At 38.1% G+C, this 19,300-nt stretch overlaps 1 protein-coding gene across 5 annotated transcripts in view; it reads right to left on the reverse strand.

Annotated features, from left to right (window-relative positions):
* The window catches only part of dom (domino helicase), a 49,606-nt gene extending 30,616 nt beyond the window's left edge, over positions 1-18,990 (reverse strand). For 3 of the 5 annotated variants that reach the window (XM_085958002.1, XM_085958001.1, XM_085958005.1), the window contains exons 1-11: positions 18,804-18,990; positions 13,984-14,114; positions 10,836-11,227; positions 5,640-5,950; positions 5,418-5,507; positions 4,226-4,353; positions 3,943-4,128; positions 3,719-3,859; positions 3,243-3,432; positions 1,099-1,286; positions 67-1,007 (exon numbers count right to left, since the gene is read on the reverse strand). In XM_085958002.1, coding sequence (XP_085814128.1) covers positions 67-1,007; positions 1,099-1,286; positions 3,243-3,432; positions 3,719-3,859; positions 3,943-4,128; positions 4,226-4,353; positions 5,418-5,507; positions 5,640-5,950; positions 10,836-11,227; positions 13,984-14,100 — 2,684 coding nt within the window. In that variant the 5' untranslated portion in view covers positions 14,101-14,114; positions 18,804-18,990. The remainder of the gene's footprint in view (positions 1-66; positions 1,008-1,098; positions 1,287-3,242; positions 3,433-3,718; positions 3,860-3,942; positions 4,129-4,225; positions 4,354-5,417; positions 5,508-5,639; positions 5,951-10,835; positions 11,228-13,983; positions 14,115-18,803) is intronic. The other 2 variants (XM_085958003.1, XM_085958004.1) reach the window with 1 other exon arrangement.
* Between the last annotated feature and the right edge of the window lie 310 nt (positions 18,991-19,300).

A 19,300-nucleotide genomic window follows, 5' to 3' on the forward strand; every position in this document is an offset into this window, starting at 1 on the left:
GAGGTATATACTGTGGGAAACATACATTGAATGGACATTCGGGGACGACAATGCATTGATACTCACTGCTGGGTTTGAAAGTTTAGCAGCAACTGCCATCGTTGAGATTTGAAGTTTTTAATGTTCTGGGCTTCATCCAATATGAGGTACTTCCACTTTTTCCGGCGGAAGCTCTGGTGGTCCTGGATGACCAACTTGTAGGAGGTGACGCAGATGTGAAACGCATCAGGCTTGGTCCAACCCGTCCTCTTCAGCTTCCTTTCCTTCTGTGTCCCGTAGTAAGTGAGAATCTTGAATCCGGGACACCACTTCTTGCACTCCATCTCCCAGTTGAGCATAACAGATGTGGGTACAACGATGAGGTGAGGCCCCCAGTCGCGTTTCTCACAGGCCAGGTGTGCCAGCAGGGCGATAGTCTGGATAGTTTTGCCTAGCCCCATCTCATCGGCCAGGATGCCGTTAAGGCGGCGCTGCTCCATGGTGACCAGCCAGTCCAGGCCGATGTGTTGGTACTCACGGAGAGAGTGCCTCAGCAGAGGCGGCACCTCCGTCGCCACCCGCGTGGATGACAGGGTGTTGCCCTTGGGCTGAAGGGATTCCGCGATGGCCGCAGCGTCCTCCATCCGATGATCGTCTTCTGCGGGGTTCTCCAAGTCTTTGTGGACCAGAGCATCGAGTCCCTCACATGGCTCATCCTCTTCCGTGCTGTCAGAAGACCGCCCGTCGTCACTCCCCTCATCTTCGGTGGAATCCTCGTCGCTGTCCTCTTCTCGCTCCGATTCCGATGGAGATTCAGGTCTGACATCTTTGGGGGTCCCGCTGTATTTTTTCCGCAGCTCTTCGATGCTCATTTCATTTTCGGCGTTGAGGGTGTCAATTTCTTTTTTGTGGTCATCGTCATCATCCATCTTCTCCTCTTCGCTGATGGTGTCGCAGATGTCACGCGAATCCTCGTCAGCCTCAAAATCTGCATCGTCATCCTGCACTTCAGATTCTTCATCCGACAACTGAAAAACAAAAAGACACCGTATTAGCCACCTGAACAAACCTTCTTTCCAATAATCCAAACCGTATTCATATTGTCGTGTGATAACATACCTTAATTTTATCCCGATTCGCAAGATAGTCTTTGGGCAGTTCGTTCAGAAACTCATCAAATTCCATCTGAGACTCTCTTTTGAGCGCTTCGATCTCGGGATGAGGATTCATTCCGGGTTCCTCTCTCTCTACTTCTGATATCGTCTCCTCGTCGTCCGTGGACACCGCCCCGCTCGGGCAGAAATCCACTGAAAGAGAGTACACATTAATATTCCCAAAAAAGTTGTTACGCATTCAAGTCAGGGTCAATCTCATCACCCAATATGAATTAAAATAAACACAGCAATAAAAACAACCCCAGGAATACTGCTTCAAAATAGTATAATAAAAAATTTTCTTGTTCTTGTTTCTCAAGAAAGTATTGATAACAAGCAAAAACTAAAAAAGAGAAGCTATGGAAATTGAATTGAAAATATGACTGCCTGGGAATTTTTGATAAAATGTTCTATTTCATTCTGAAGGGAAAGTTTGTAATTGGTAAATTTGAAAAAATTGATTTCTCTAATCTTGAGAATCGAAAAAATCCAAGAAATCAGAACCTGGTGGAGAAATTGTTAATCCTCATCAATTGACACAGACACTGATTAAGTATCTACACCACGCAATTCATGTACCTAATAAAACTCAAAACATTCTTTTACTCTGCTAATTTCCATACAGTAGAACCCCGATCAACAGTTCTCGCATAAATTGTTTTCCCGCACGGATTATTCATTTTTGAAAGTCCCGCCAAACACCCATGAGAACAATGTTAACCCTTTTACTCCTAGCTGATTTAGCCTAGCATATGTGAAAACTCCCAAGCGTTTTTTGCCAAAAAATCTTCGATTTAGTTTTTTTTAAATAAATAATTCTACACGTTTTAAAAATTTGAAACTTTTTTTGTGTGTTCTCAATGGTGTATAAAGCAATAATAAGTAATAATATTGATAGTTTACATCAATAAAACAAAAGAAAAAATAATTTATCAATATTAATTTAGAAATGAATGGATAAAACTATGTTTGAACTACAAAACAAGTGTGACAACATTCTTTTATTTATAATTGATATTATATCAAATTTTATAGTATAATCTATTCTTATCTAGTAACAGAAAAAAAATAAGCATATTATTATTTCTCTATGAAATAGAATCTTTATAAAGTAATCAAAAAAATTGTATAGTGTCAAGTATTCAAGAATATTATTCAATTCACGAAATCGCAAGAGAATTCGATACAGTATCGAGGACTAACGGATATGGGAATGAAGTAATTTCAAAAAAATGAGTTTCAAAGCACTAAATCAATTATAATAATATTTATTCATGTATTTTTTCACCATCCTACCAAAAGAACAGTGGACATCCATTGTTTGTTCTGTCAGTTCATAAAAATTACAAAATTGATTTTTTAATGTGATATATGAATCATAAAACAACTAAAAGAAATATCAGAACTTGGTCTCAAGTACTGACAGCAAGAGCAATTATGACATGTGAGTTATTAGGGTATGACACAATTATAAACAAGTGGGACATAACAATAAATATTAGTCACCCAACACAGAGCGAATATAATGCTTTGTCTACACCAGACGAAATATGAAAGGAAAAAATTTTGAATAAATCGTAAATTTGGTTCCAAACTTTCGGCCGATGGATCGGCCCAGATGGAGTTTTCGCATAGGTATGGTGGGCCGAAATATCGGCTGAATAGGAGTAAAAGGGTTAAACAATCACGTATTAACCGTTCCCCGATTTATTGTTTTCATCGATCTATCATCTAAATATTATGGTCCCGTCACAAATATTATCCCGATTGACCGTTTTTGTTGAATATTTTTCATTTCGCTTTCGCTGCTTTGTCTGCACAGGTCGGTCGGTGCTCAGGCTTGCCTCGCATCTCGTATCACCAATTTTTATAAGTCGTAACTAAAATGCCTCCCATGGAGAAAACTAGAACTCTAGCCGAGAAACTGAAAATAATTCAAGACGTCAAAAAAAATCCAGGGGAAAAACGAGTTTTATATATCCTGCATTTATCGTTTATTTTTTAGGGTCGGTCCCTTGAAAACCGTAGAATCAGGGTTTCACTGTATTTAAATTTCAGACAGTATAAAGATTATAGAAAACTGAGTAGATATTATTTTAGGAAAACTACCATCGGTTCTGGAGATACTGGCAGAGTTTCTTCTGGAATTGTGTGTGGAATTTGAAAGCGATTGGTTGCGCATGCCCTCGGCGAGTTGCTGTGAATATTTTTCAGTCTGATCCACAATGAAGCTGAGATGATGGTCGAGAGCCTGCTTTCTCTGCTCTTCCATGCGAGTTTGTTGTTTAAATTCTACCAACTGTAAAAAATGAACAATTTATTTGTTGCATTCTATAGATAAACATTACAAACGAATCACTACAATACTCAAATTACCATCTAAAAATCATAAATCACATAGCCAGTTTCTAAAACTATACACTTGCATGCGATTAAAAACGAAAATTCAATCCTATCAAACCAAATGATTCCAATACAATTCCCAACAATAAAATACTTGTACTGAATAATTTTTGAAGTTAGGATAGGTTACACTAGTCTCGATAAATATTATTATAATTATAGATAGATATGCATGTAATTACCTTTTCAACATTCGACCAAAATATCCGTATTTCTTTAGCTACGAATGCAGCTATCCGTTTAAGTTGATACTCCTGAGCTTTCTCTGCTTTCTGCGCAGCCAACGCTTTTTCTTGGAAATGTTTTTGTACCATACGTGCACACTGTAAAAAAAAGAAAAATTAAACACGCATTCACAATATTAAAAAAAAAAATCATTATAATCAACCCATAAGCTTAAACAAACCTTTTTGGCAGCGGCTTTCTTCCACTTTCTCTCTTGGGCGAAATCTGCAGCCAACCAGACCATCTCTTCCAGAAGGTAGTCCCAGTGGGCCTTGGGGCGGGGAGGTTCAACCACTTTCGGCAGCCTCCTCTCCGTCCACAACCCCTCCTTCTGCAGCTCGCATATTCGTTGCATAACATACGCTTCCTGCAACAACATGCAAATAATTTAAATGAGAAAATGTCAGACAGCAGAGAGAGCGAGTGGCTGTATATTTATTTTAATAGCATCATTGTTCCGTAACCTGCTTCGCTTTTTCAACAATTTGTTCTTGAGAGCTGGACAAGGCGACGTTGGAAGCCATGGCCGGTGGGTGACTGAGATTACTTCTTGTCGCGCCGGACTGGTTTTCCACAACAAGAGGGGTGCCACCTGCAAAAGGAAGAGGGCATGTAATGCAAATCGTAATTTTGAGGCGACATCCAAAGCCCACCGAAAGCGATGGCATTCAGAGACCGTGCGAGCGACGTCGCTCCGATCCGCAAATGAAAATAAAAGCTAAGCCCCCGATCGCTGAGCGTCCGGCGATCCTACGACACTGATGCCACATTAAGTAAGAAGCGGTTCGGGAAACATGCATGAGGAAAATTAGAAAATAATACATTTAATTTATAATTGCTGAGTACCTATAGTATACATGAACGGGTTTTAAATGAAGCGTAAAGATGTGACATTGAATTGGTCAAAGGATTGCTCCCAAATTTGCGACGAGCATCTAGTGGTATTAAAAATATTAGTGGCCCTATTCGGGCAGTTGTGTTTACAGTTAACATAAAACTTAGCAGCAGCAAACTTACTTTAAAGGTATATGCCCATTGTTTGTTACTACGGTAATTCATATTATATATACGCAGTGCCAAATTCGTGTTAACAGTAAGCACGAGTGCTAGAATAAAGCTACAGGTCAAGAAAAGAAAGTATCTAAAGATACCATCATAAATGATATATAGCAGGAGTGGCCCAACTAGTTTGTCTTGTTGACGATAGACATTTTACATAAAAAATCATCATTGAAGTTCTGTGGTTTTAAAACATAAAATTTTGATACAAATAAGATGTGTTAGCAATGGATAAATCAAATTTCATCACTAAAAAAAGTCTACCAGTTATCATCTTTACTTGACAAAATTTACTATCTCACTTATAAATGCAATGTTATAAAATTACAGATATTGTCATAATCAATCAAAAATAGTTTTGCAACCAAAAAACCTGTTGACCATACCTAATACGATACCGTTCAACCGACGGATATGAATTTATTAGAAAATATCCGAGAAAGTTCAATACCAAGTTTATATTCAATATCAAGAAATAGATGCATAGATGCATCGTCACAAATGCAGGTGTCACTTATTGGTATGAGCGTGAGGTGAGAGGGCGAGAGAGTGAGTGAGGAGGAGCGTGCACGTGAAGGTGTGGGAGGTGTGGTGTACCTGGGAGTCTGGGTGCGGCCGCGGAGTGTTGGCGATGCGGAGCGAAGACCATTCCGTGTCTTCCGCCGGCCGGCCGACCGGGAACGGAACCTACAACCAGCCCGCGCCCCGCTGTACTACTTATACTTATGTATGGCTTACTTTAACGCTTTCATTTATGCTTTATAACAAATATGCATGTGAATCAAGATAAGGGGGCGAGAGGCAGGAAAAGACGGTTACCTTGCTGGGTGAGCTGGGCGACAGCAGCGGGTAGCGTAGTGGAAACAGCCACAGGGGTGATGCCTACTCCGGGGATTTTAATCTCTGCTCCTCGAGGCGCAGCGTTGGGTCCAGCTGTGGATTCTGGTGGCACGGTCGGAAGGTGTCCGAGGCTCCGGGAGAGTTCTTCCCCATCATCGCCCGCCTCCAGCCGGTGTGACCTCAAGAAAGTCAGAAGTTGAGCGGTGGGCGGCCGCTTTCGCCACGCCTGATAATCTACCATGTTGCCTTCTGATTGAAGATAGAACAGCTCCGCCGTGTTTTCTGCGTGCCTGGAAGTAAATCAATTTTCCTTCCTGATCACAATCAAATCATTTTATTTAGAAGACGGCGCAGGTTATAGATTATGTTCTTTAAAATATTCCAAAATTGTCTTTAAAAATACGCCTGAAACATCAATGAAAAAAGGAAGAACTCACGAAGTGACAACCCAAAAAATTATTACCAATGATCACTTTGTTGACCCGAAGTCCAATCAAGGACAATGTATGGTCTGATTCAATCTTCACGAAAATGTTGTATACGTAGAACTATGTAAGTATAGTCTCTATATCTCTATATATATAAAAATCTCGTGTCACGATGTTTGTGGTCGAACTCCTCCTAAATGGCTCGACCGATTTTTATGATTTTTTTTATGTATATTTGTTAGGTATGAGAATAGGTCAACAAGTATATTTCATACTGCTAGGTGATTAGGGTATCTCTATCCAGAAAAATTTTCTTTTATTTTTTTTGACAATTTTTTTTTGTATTTTTTTTATTATTTGGCATAAAAAAATACCTATAACCCCAAATTTTCACCCTCCTACTCTAACCCTCCCATTTTTAATCGCGATTTTATTATTTTTGTATGAACAAATTTAACCATCGTTCGTATTTCAGAATGAAATTATTAATGTTGTTCTATGACAGATGGCGCTACGTCCGAGAAGAATTCAAGAGACGCGTCGCGTCATTTTGACATTTCATTCGGCATATCCCAACGCAGTGCGTGCAAAATTTTGTACGATTTATTTTAATTTATCTATTTTTATGTGCGTGTATTACAGTGCACAATGCCAGCAAGACGCAAGGGGGTCATTTGGGCCGTCGAACGAATAAAGCAACAAACATGCGAAATAGTAGAGCAGAAAGAACAGACGAACAAATCCAACAAGATAACAAAAACGTGCGTGTAAGCATGTCGCAATTGCGTGCATCTCAATCACAAGAGGCACGAGCTCAACGAAATTAACAACGACAATTGGAACGGAGCCAAGCGCGCCGGTTTGTAGTTAACACACGCAGAGCAAATGACCGACAACGCCAACAAGTACATCGAACATTTACATCCGCTTCGTTCCTTCGTCTCGCATTCGAGTACGAGCCAGATATTGAATATTCCGCTCATCCGAAAGTGCTGATTGGTGCTATGGACAAAGAATGTCCCCATTGTCATGCGCTCAAATTCAAACATGAGTCAGCCGGGATGTGTTGCGCATCAGGAAAAGTGCAACTACCAGAAATTGAGATACCACCAGAACCATTGAACGGCTTGCTCATCGGCACGGTTCCAGATTCAAACATGTTCCTGAAGTCCATTCGCACATTCAATTCATGCTTGCAAATGACTTCGTCCGGAGCAACAGAAATAGTTCACAATACTGTGGCAAATGGTCAACAATTATATTCTACATTCAAAATCAAAGGCCAAGTATACCACAAAGTAGGCTCATTGCTGCCAATGCCAAACGAACCACATACATTTTTACAAATCTACTTAATGGGCGCGGCGGTGAGGACATCAATCATGTGGATGCACGTTGCGGCTACAATAGCCTTAATTTGCCTAATGCCAGGCGCATCGTCGGCAAACTGGACGCCCTGTTGAATGAGCACAATGAATTATTGAAGTTCTTCAAAGCACACATGCACGAATTGCAAAGTGACAATCACGCTATTGTCATCAATCCTGATAAAACACCAGCGGGAGAGCACGTACGTCGATTCAATGCGACTGTTGTTGACGACATTGCTGGAATCATGGTTGGCGACCGCACATCGACGCGAGAAATCGTGATTCGAAGAAGAAACAATAATCTGGAGTTCATCGCTGACACACACCGTTCATACGACGCTCTCTAATATCCGCTAATTTTCTGGAAGGGACAAGACGGATATTGCATAAACATTAAACAACGAGATCCTGTCACAGGTAATTCATTCATTATGAACATCATTACTCATTTTGAATTGAGAAAATGAATGGTTGATGTTTTTTTGTTTTTATCGGCGGTCATCGTCTACAGCGCTCTATTCCTCTTTCTGTCATAGATCCCATCCCCACACACTTACGATACATTCGTTATTTTTTATTTAACAACCAAAATATTCACTAGAAACAGCGCTCGAAATGGAAAAATTTACGAACCGGAGCGCTCGACAGTTTTCTGAAGATTTTTACATAGTAAAGTTATCAAAGTTTATGTGTTTTTTTCATAAAAATAAGTGTTAGATTTTCTATTATATGGCCTATCCAGCTCAGACGGTCAAATTATCTATTCCACGAGACGGAGTGAAAATTTTACCGATTTAACGAATAGGAACGGCGCTCCGGTGCGTTCCGGTTCATTTGGAGCCCTGACTAGAAATAATTTATATGGCAGAACAACGTTTGCTGGGTCAGCTAGTATATTATATAAAACTCAAAATATGTTTGTGTGATTTCTTATGCTCGAATTAGCTGTGAATTTTCATTTTGATATGTTGTATGTCTGGATACAGATACACCCGATCCTCTTTGAACAGTTTCGAAATAACACGGTTTTAAAAAAGTACCGATTACTTTTTATTATCCTTTATTTACAGTTTTTTTTTGCTTTAAGGGGACGCTCTACAGAATTGCCCTTGAGAATTGAAAATATGATTTTTTTACATGTGGTCCGGAATTGTTGCTCTACTGGTAATATTCAAAGATCGCCGACAATGCTTTGGTCCAAAGTAAATAATGTTATCTTAATTAAATTTAAATCATTAACACTGTCCAAGTGAATAAAGAGTGGGGTGACCAAAAAATGATATCTTCTAATATATGTAAATGTTACTAAATTCAATTTGTTAATCAGCTGTTTGGTGGCAAGTAATTGCAACCAATATGATGGATAGCCACGATATAAACTTAATAATATATTAATAACGTTTTAACCTGAAATTGTCCGAGAACTAAACATACGAAGGATGTTGAAATACATATCTACCTACATTTTTATTTCATGTGCTATCCAAAAAAACGTTATTAATGAATAGTATTTATTTTGAATGTGTAAGACCTATTACATAATTATTTAAAAAAATAGGTACATATTGTTTAATTCTAATGCATATTTAAAAAAAACGTGGAATATAGTTTATTACAAAAAGAAAGTGACTTTTTATTACTTACCCGATTGGTTTAAATTTAGTCTGACACTTTTACAAACAAGTAACGCAACTTTACTTTTAGTTGGTAGGTACAATAATTATTGTATTTTGTTGGTAAGTAAAGCCAATGCAAGAAATAATTTATACTTATAAAAAATGATTATTAACGTGGTCACCCACAGATCAAAGCTAGCGGATCGTTGAGAACAAGACAAAAAAAACTGCCGACAGTATCGAATCACCCAGGGCTGTCGAAGACATCTTACTTGTTTTTATGATAAATTGTTTTTAATTGTGTGCAATTTGGAGGAAAAATATAATATATACAGTTGCTTACCATTCGGTTATCCAATGAGCTGGGTTTTGTTTACTCTTCTGCCGACATCCTACAGTTTTATTTTTTATCTTGCCCATCTCGCGTAAGGCTATCTGATATTATAAAAGTCACACAGTACAACAGTGTTTAAATCTAATATGTAATTGCACCGGTTTAATTAAAAACTATAACGAAATTAACATTTTAATGATTTACAGATTTTCCTATGTTATATCAACTTAATAGCAATTTTAATGAGACAAGATACATATTACGATATATCCAAAATACACATCATCAGATAATATGTGAAATATTTTGATAAGCGAAAAAATAAGAACAATACAAAAATAACATAACATAATCAGCTAGTCTTTTCATAATTATTTTAGATGAATGTTGTATGCCGTTTGACGCTTGGAAGTATGTAATTATTCCATCTGTACCGTAAGCTATTTTTAACTTAAAATTTGTAACTCTTTAAAACGTACAATTAGATTGATATTATTTTGACAGCCCTGTATTCCGTCGGCCGGCATCAGGTGTTACGTCGCATACATGTTATGTTTGAAGGTAATAATAATAATAATGATTATTCATTCGACCGAGAATTGTAATTAATAATTATTGCGTTTCTTAAAATAAATTCCCGATGGTTAGAGGTTTTTGAGGTTAGACTGAATTAAAATGACGTCCTTTCAACGCTGAGATTACTCTCTGAATGAACTATGAATGACCTTGTGCTGTTCGGCCCACTCTTAACACGGTTTAAAAAAAACTAAAAAGAATAAATATACGTATATATGTACATATGTATCAAAAAATTGCATTGCGATGGACCGCACACGCCACTAGTGCATACATATGTTGTCACCGGATGCCGCCCAGATATACATACGTACATATGGCGAGTTTTAGTAATCAGTCACTTCGGGTTCGATACGAGAGACGTGCCGCGTGCTTCAGCGTCATTAAATATTTCCAGCGATGAGAATGATTTTTCGCCGGATAAAAACAGCAGCAAACGGGCATGTTCATTGTCAAGTAACGAGACTGAATGAATATATTTCTCTATGCTAGATTTAATTTAATTCGAAAACTATGTATTTTTATGTAAGTATAAATGTTTTAATTAATAAATTCGATTTATTTTTGAGTTCAAGAATTTCGTATTTAGAGTTGATTTTAAGTAATGGAGTGTATTTTAATATTGAAGAACATAATTATTATTCTGTTAAGTAAGATAAATGTCTGTATATCAATCAATGAAGCAACCTCGTGTGAAGCCAGTAATTGATAAAATTTGCAATTGGAATTAAGGTGGAGGGGGGACTTGACGTTTCGCAGTTAGATTGCCAAAAATTTGTAAATAAACATCTATAACCATCTTATATTTTATGAATTATTGCAATATATCAGAACTCATCGGCATAACTTACCTCTCCCTGATGACCCGCATGCGTGCCATCTTGTGTTCGAGAATTCTCTTACGGAGTCCCGAGACATCTTCGCTGACAGCCTTTTCGGTGCCATCACCTAGCTTCAGCCGCTTCCTCGCTGAGCAGTTGACACCGCCCGTCGGAGAAGTCAGGTTGTGGGAGAGAGGGGAGGTGGGAGAAAAACCAGAGGCATTAGCCGGCAGCTGGAGTCTAACAGGACTGGGGGGTAGGGAAGCGGGGGCAAGGGGAGGGGGGCCACCAGTTCTCATCTGGTAGGGAGGCAGTCTCTGCGGCGAAACCGAAGCGGCCGGCTGCACCATCTTGAATGTGGGCGTGAAGCTGTCCGATATATCCATCGCTTGCTCTGCGAAGGTATCATCTTTTAGCGGAGCCTGATGAGCAAAACAATACATATTTATGTTAGTTATAAGTTCAATGGCTCAAAAATACCTTACTATAATATAAGCCTGGCAGAAATGATTTCAATTACTGTACAGTTTATGTATTAATTATTATTAATTATCATTTGTATGTATTTGAAAGATAAGCTTGATGATTATAGAGCTCCCAATGGAAAGATAATAATTACCAAACTAATTGGGCGAATAGAAATTGAATGCGAAAGAATATATGAGTGCAGATATTATAATCTTAGTTTGTTAGTTTAGAGATGCCTCCGCCCACCATCAAACAGAGATTAGTGTGATACATTCCTGGTCAGTGGTTCACGACATTAAATCATGTGTGCTGAATGAAACTTAAAGGGTGTTTGTCCAATGTGTGCTCCACGACAAGATGTCATGATATACCTACCTTCACATTGTGGAGATCCATAATGATGTGCTCCGTCTACATACTTTTAAAGTTATTGTTAATTTTACATTTTTTTCAGATATTGACGTTGACAGCAGTTTTGGGCTACCAACCACACTTAAATCGACAAACAATAATCCTCAACTTGAACATTGAGAGATAGTGGGGGGGGTGAAAACAGATACGTTTCGCCCCTTGCGCACGACAGGGCGTAGTAAGGTTAAATCAGTATTTTATCTATTACCACATGATCAAAAAAAGAGAAGCGATGGGGAATAAAATTTGGTTACTAAAGTTTTGGTTTCCCTGAATTTTTGACCCTTTTAAGCGCAAGATGGAAGTATCGTGCGTAACTGGGATCATCTACTGGACACTGTTGTAGAGTTTTACAGCGCTCTATACAAAGATGACACTGACATTAATTCAGATCTTCCGGTGAACGGAGAATATGGAGATCCTCTTCCCGAGGTTACTACCACAGAGGTGGAATATGCTATAATGTGCATGAAGAGTGGGAAAGCCCCGGGAGAAGATGGGCTGACTATCGATGTTCTCAAACGGGCCGGGAGGACGGTGAGCGAAGTGCTCGCACGTCTGTTCACGTCTTGTCTGCACGAAGAGAACATCCCAGAGTCATGGAAAAATGCCTCCATTATTATTCTCTATAAGAAAGGAGACACTGAAGATCTGAAAAACTATCGACCAATTAGTCTACTGCCAATTCTGTATAAGGTTTTCATGAAAATACTCTCAAACCGTCTCGAAACAGTTTTAGACGAGAACCAACCAAGAGAGCAAGCCGGATTCAGAAGACGCTACAGTACTATGGATCATATACAAGTTGTCAGGGAAAACATAGAGCGCTACCAGGAATACAAACTGCCATTATATCTTGGTTTTATAGATTATGAAAAGGCGTTTGATTCCATCAAAAAATTCTCAATTATAGACGCCCTTAGCAACCAAGGAATTTCCAGACGCTGCATAAACATATTGAACAGTATATACAGTGATGCCACAGCATGCGTGAAACTCCACAAACGGTCATGTAAATTCCCCATTAACAAAGGTGTCCGGCAAGGTGATACCATTTCACCTAAACTATTCACCGCTACTCTTGAGGACTTATTTAGGAAACTTGATTGGGAGGAAAAAGGTGTTCCAATTAATGGAGAGCACCTCAGTCACCTGCGCTTTGCAGATGATATTGTTATATACTCTCACAAGACCCGAAAGACCTCCAAGGTAGAATGCAAGAACTCGCGGATGTCAGTCAAACGGTCGGTCTAAAGATAAATGTCTCAAAGACAAAAGTGATGATGAACTGTTTTTCGGACCCTGCGATTATCTATATTTCTGGCACCCAACTCGAGCAAGTCAGCAGCTACGTCTATCTCGGACAGCAGGTGTCCGTAGACGGAAGCATGCACGATGAAATTGCTCGAAGAACAAAGCTGGGATGGAGTGCTTTCGGACGTCTGAATAGTATCTTCAAGAGTGACCTACAATTATGTCTTAAGCGTAGGGTGTTCAACCAATGTGTGCTACCCGTGCTCACGTATGGCTGCGAGACGTGAACCCTCAACACGAGAGATGTCCAAGAGTCACACAGCGAGGCATGGAGAGGTGCATGTATGGCATCACTCGAAAGGACCGTAAGAGAAACGAATGGGTTAGGAAGCAGACAAGAGTACGCGATGTAATACACGTTGCCAAACAGCTGAAATGGAGATGGGTGGGGCACATTGCTCGCCGAAAGGACGGCCGCTGGACAAATGCCGTCATCCAATAGTACCCAAGGGGTACGAAACGGCCACAGGGTCGCCCTAAAAGCCGCTGGATTGACGAAATGGTAAAGTTCGGCGGAAATACGTGGCAGCGAACGACACAGGACCGAGAGAGTTGGAGAAAGCTTGGGGAGGCCTTCATCCAGCAGTGGATTGACCCCGGCTGATGATGACATAACCTGAAGGGACCAAATTTGGAATCTGATTTGTCTCTCTACAGTTCAAATGTTCAAATCCAGTCAATTTAATCAAACAAAAGAAAATTGTAAGCAAACTTATCAACTCGTGAGCTTAATACTACAAAGTTCTAAGTGTTCGTCCTTGAAAAAACAAACCCAACAAAGAAGTAGTATTCTTAGCTGCCTCATTGTTACTTTTGTTCCTCCAAGGACAAACACTTAGAACCTTGTAGTTCTCCACCTGCGAACTGTCTCCGACATTTTCCTTGAACATAAATAAATTGAGGTTGTCTATTGGTATTTACCGGTGAGTCACTTGAATGTCGATGACACAAATGTTATGCAATGTTGAAATTGATAAAATCTCACCTGATGTACTATGATGGGGCCCACCGAAGCTCTGCCATCTGTTGGCAGGTCGGGGGCCCCTTCCCTCTCTTCCCAAATTGTGGAGCCGAACTTGATAGATTCATTTTTCTCATTCATGTTATTTTACTCATCTAAAAAAAACAAAAATTAAAATCTATTAAAAAATGTATCCAGAATAATTATTATACATAGTATACACATGCAATTTGCATTCTTAGTTCAATGAAAACAAATAAGTATGACTGATAAAGTGGAGTATGCTCAATGACATTATAGACGAAGCAACTGGAAAAAAAATGACACTAACTCTTTTGTCGGGTCTGCCGAATGGCATAATCTGTTCTAACGCCATTAAAATAAAGGTGATATTGCTATAAATTCCCGATGCTTTTTGTCGGGTCTGCCGAATGGTTCGGTTTGAATGGATTCGGTCAAATGAACATTGACACTAGAAATACTGTTCAAACGCCATTACAATAAAGGTGATATTGCTAAAAATTCCCGATGCGTGATACCGCATAATGGATATTGCGTGACGTCTACCTATACATGTGCGAATGTCGCTATGCGTGAATTTACTTGCTAGCTACTGTATTGAATGCGTTGTCCATTAATAATGTCATTGAGAATGCTCTATTAACTCATACAGCGCTGACAACACGGCTGCCGTGTCGGCATTAGATACTATTAGCATGTTTTTTAAATAGTAATTAACTGGTCCACAGTGAATGAGTTAATGTCAAATCTCCACAGCCTGCCTCCACCCACTCCACGCCACTGCTATCTGTGGTTAAAAAAAAATTCACGGTGCTGATATGCTGGCAAGTACACTTATTGTTTTTCAATTTGTGTATGAGCCAAAGTATGGATCTAATGGGTTTCTCGTAAAAAACAAAATCTGTTAATACAAACCTTCACTCTGTGGAGGCCCATATCGTCACTGTTCTGGCAGAAGACACTAATTCGAAAAAATGAAATATTGAGTTAGTACCAAAATGTTCCTTATTTCAAACTTTACCGTCTGGAAACCTTCTTAATAAATAAACAGTCTTTATTTTAAAGTCATCCTTTTAACGATTACTTAATAATCTCACATGATAGACCATTATTTCAAACATTTTAACAACTTCAAAGTCAAATTACTCAAAACCAGTATTCTCCAGTTAGTGTGTTCTGCCAGAACAGAGACGATATGATCCTATTAGGATCGGACATGGTCGAATGAATGCTGATATGCACTTAACATATTATATCATATTGCAGGGTTAATGCATGGATATTCTGTCAAGTTTTGACTGAAATTTAGTTATTATCCACAAAACACCCGTCTGCACCATACTTTTATGGCTATTTGTATGTTTTTGAGAAGATATTTTATTGTCTCATACAAAAAAGTACACAATATTGTCCATTTCGCCAGCGAAATAAAATCGATTCAAATCATTCATATAATTTTCTCAAAACATGTATTGCCGCATCCACATCTATAGTGATTTAATGATTTAAGTCCTGTTTATTTGACGGCTACAAAAGTAGAAATAAATCTAGCACTATTTAAGTGCAGTAGAAGCTCGATGATGATGACACAAGCATCAGCATCAGGATTTTTTCTTCTACCTAACCTAAATCACACAAAACTTTGTAAAGAATATTTCAGTGTTTTGACTCCCGCAAGAAAAAATGGAAAATATAAGGAATTTTTCCTTTGCAGAAATCAAAAACTTTTGTGGTATTTAATTTTTTTTATTCTTTCTAGTAAGTATATTCCCCCATTGATTCTAAAGACCTGTTCAAATTGAAGTAGATTTATGATTTTTTGTTAGATATCGCGTTACATAATATTTCATCAGCAAGGTGCAGGAAGGTAAATTAAAAGGAAAAAAAGTATTGATAAGTAGGTACTATGTATCGAAAGGGCGGATGATAGAATTGACCATTTTCTAAAACAACGGACAAATAATTATTATCATACATCGCGAATGTATGCCCAACGCTTACGTAAATAAATGTACTGTAGCGATCTGTCAAAAATCATAGACAGTGAGAAATAAATTGGATGTGCCGTGTTCTATAGATTTTGTGCGAAAATAAAATATCGCTTGTTCTCGGCACATACGATTAATTCTGATGCAGTCTGTGAAGAAAAAAATGCGCTTCAAATGGTATTAATTCATTTTGGCCCACAACTGCACTCGTATTACGATAATATATTGAATATGCAATGACGATTCACTTCTTACCAGTTGCTAGATATCGCAATGTTACTGTTAATCGTTCTTCTACACTTATGGCAATTCTAAATTTTGTGTCTTGTTTTTTGGCAAAAGGTCCAATCTTGCAAACTTAAGTTCACAAATTGAGGTGGATCTTCGATTTTAAGCTCTTGACATTAAGGGCTTGCGCAGAAAGAGAGCGGTCGGAGTTCTGCGTTCAACCGACCGTTGACCGCTAACGTTCAGGGACAGCAGACAGGTGGCGGTCAACAATAAGCGTTCCATTTGTATACAAACGTCGTTGTGACACACGCGCTGCATAATGCGAGACCGCTATATTCCGACTGCGAGTGGAAGTGAGAAAGCACCGCTGTTGCGTACTCACTCCCCCGTGTGGTTTCGCTCTATGTTGTGTGACTGCTCAAATTCCTATGACGGGACTGGACGGGAGGTACGGCGTTCTTTGTAATTCCGGGCATAGAACTCTAGAACTCTAGCGTTCCAATTGACCGGCGCGGTCTAACCGCCGGCTGTGTACCCATACAGTATGAAGTCCATACAGTACAAAGAACGCCGAACTCCGAACGCAGACCGCCTGACCGCGCTCTGTCTGCGCAAGCCCTAAACGGAAAGCACCTAGTTCTTCTCGTCGCTGAATCCATTCCCGCATCCATTTAGCCGTTTTTTCCTCATTTTTGTTGCCAAAAGACTCGCTGCTATTTTCTTTTTTTTTGACATTCCCATATTGACAACTGATATAACGTTTTTAAGAAGTATACGAAATCAGTGTCCGAATAAGTTACAATGCCATATGTAAACACCGCATATATTTATTCCAAATGTTGCATTGAATAAAGTGTTGAGACTTTATTTCAACGAGAAGTATACGAGAATTTTATGTCAGATCCATGCAGGTGTAAACAGTAAGTGAAATTTTATGTCAGACACATAAAATAAGTATAACGGTATATGTGTCAGATCTAAACGTACCATTAGCTATTTTATTGTGTGTTTATAGCATGTGTTATAATTTTTAATCATTACTTATTCATTGTGTTATTAAACATTTTGAAAAATAGTGCATCCATGGCCAATTCTATCGTCCGCCCTTTCGATACATACCTACTTATCAATACTTTTTTCCCTTTTAATTTTCCTTCCTGCACCTTGTTGATATTATGGAACGCGATATCTGACAAAAAATCATAAATCTACTTCAATTTTAACAGTGGTCACAAAAATGTTTGCGAAAGTCACCGCTCGCGAATCCGTGATTGGGTATCACTGCTCTAAGTGGATAATAATCTAACAAATAATATAATAAGAATCCCTACTAGTAAAAGTCACAGAATACACGTAAGAAAAGGTTGCCGATTACTAGCACGCCTATTGTAGGCTTTTTGTTTAGTTGAGGACTACATCCCGCTGCTTCCCGTTTTCACCCGACCGTGACCGGTATAACCGTAATGTGTCGATTTTTCATTGGAACTGTTAATTGCATAAATGTATATTTTTGTACTTAACCACACCTTTATTAAAGCTTTATTGAAAAAAATATTGTATTTGGTTGTCTCTTTTTTAAATTGTCAGTATGTAAAATAAGGCGGTGTACAGCAAATTTCCCCTAACAATTGATTAATGAGGTTTGAAATTAAGAATAGATTCATTTCATTATTATTGAAGATACACAATGTGTACATGTCATGATTTGACACTGCCAGTCAAAATCAATTCAATTACTCATCATCGTGTATTAACTACCATATTTATTGATAATGGACTCTTCAGATAGCGTAAAGTAGTAAAATAACTAATAACGAACTGAAATGGAATGTCATGAATGGTTGGATTTATTGTGTGATTTCAATTGAACAAAAGTTTTCCTATAAAAAATGTTTCACTTCTTTAGTGATAAAATTGTACTTCTACAATTAAATATGATGCAGTCATTTAATACGAACATATTTAAATATTATTGATAATTTTCAGCTGTCATAATTATTTCCCATTTAATTGTTAATTGTTTATTGTTTACCATAAAATATTTTAGGTTAGGATTTTTTCGCGCCAAACAAAAAAAAACAATAAATGCCGGCACTGATTAAATATAATATTAATACAAGCGAAATTTTTGGTGCACATCATTTCGACTGATTTAATACAAATAACAAAGACTATTAAAAATATCACAAATTTATATTTCCCGGGAACAATTTGCAAAGCCGAATATAAATATAAAATTAAAAGCAATAACACAAACGAGAAACAAAGAACGTTAAAAATCATTATTAAGAGCGTTCGCACAACAATGAAAGACAATATCGTCGGCGTACTCCATCAACTATTTATATTGTGTATCAATTTGGAGAAATTAGCGGCTTTGATTTGTTACTTTGTCAAAATGCTAACATATTACACCAACATAAAAATTTCACACAAACATCCATCGGAATCACAATTTTATAAGCACATTCACCGATAATTTCAAACTCCAGTGGGGACGGAGGTCGGCGCTCCCCGAAAACGCAACCTTTTCCTTACATAATTCCGACTACCGCAGACAAACGACAGCGGCCATATTTGTTGAGCGATAAACAGAATACTCACCATTTTGTAATCACAATATTGTCACACATTGCACACCCATCACGTATTTTAAATAGTAGCATCGTATAGCATAATTATTAAGGATATATTTACAAAGTCACTTTTTCATTATTTCATCACAAATTACGAAATCCGATAACAAAAGTAAAAATTCTACCACCCAACGAAAACAGCGTAGTTTTGGTCTATTAAATTTTCTCTACGCGCAGGCGCGGCGGCATTCGAATTGCCAGTTCGAGAGTACAGTTTGGCCAACCTGCTAATTTAAAGCATAAACAATTTTATTATAGATAGGTAGGTAGGTGGTAAAATACGATCATTTGCTATAAATATTTAAAAAAAATTATAATACTTCACATCAATAAAAAAAACAAAGAATCGATTATCGATGTTCTTTTTATTATAATACGGTTACAAAATGTAACAAATTATTAGGTTGGTACATTTTTTAAAATACCTACCAATATGTACCTACTACCTACGTAAATTCGTTTGGT

Source organism: Rhyacophila brunnea, unplaced genomic scaffold, assembly GCF_057557595.1.
Source record: "Rhyacophila brunnea isolate RB1 unplaced genomic scaffold, BYU_Rbru_1.0 scaffold_7, whole genome shotgun sequence".
NCBI classification, from domain to species: Eukaryota; Metazoa; Arthropoda; class Insecta; order Trichoptera; family Rhyacophilidae; genus Rhyacophila; species Rhyacophila brunnea.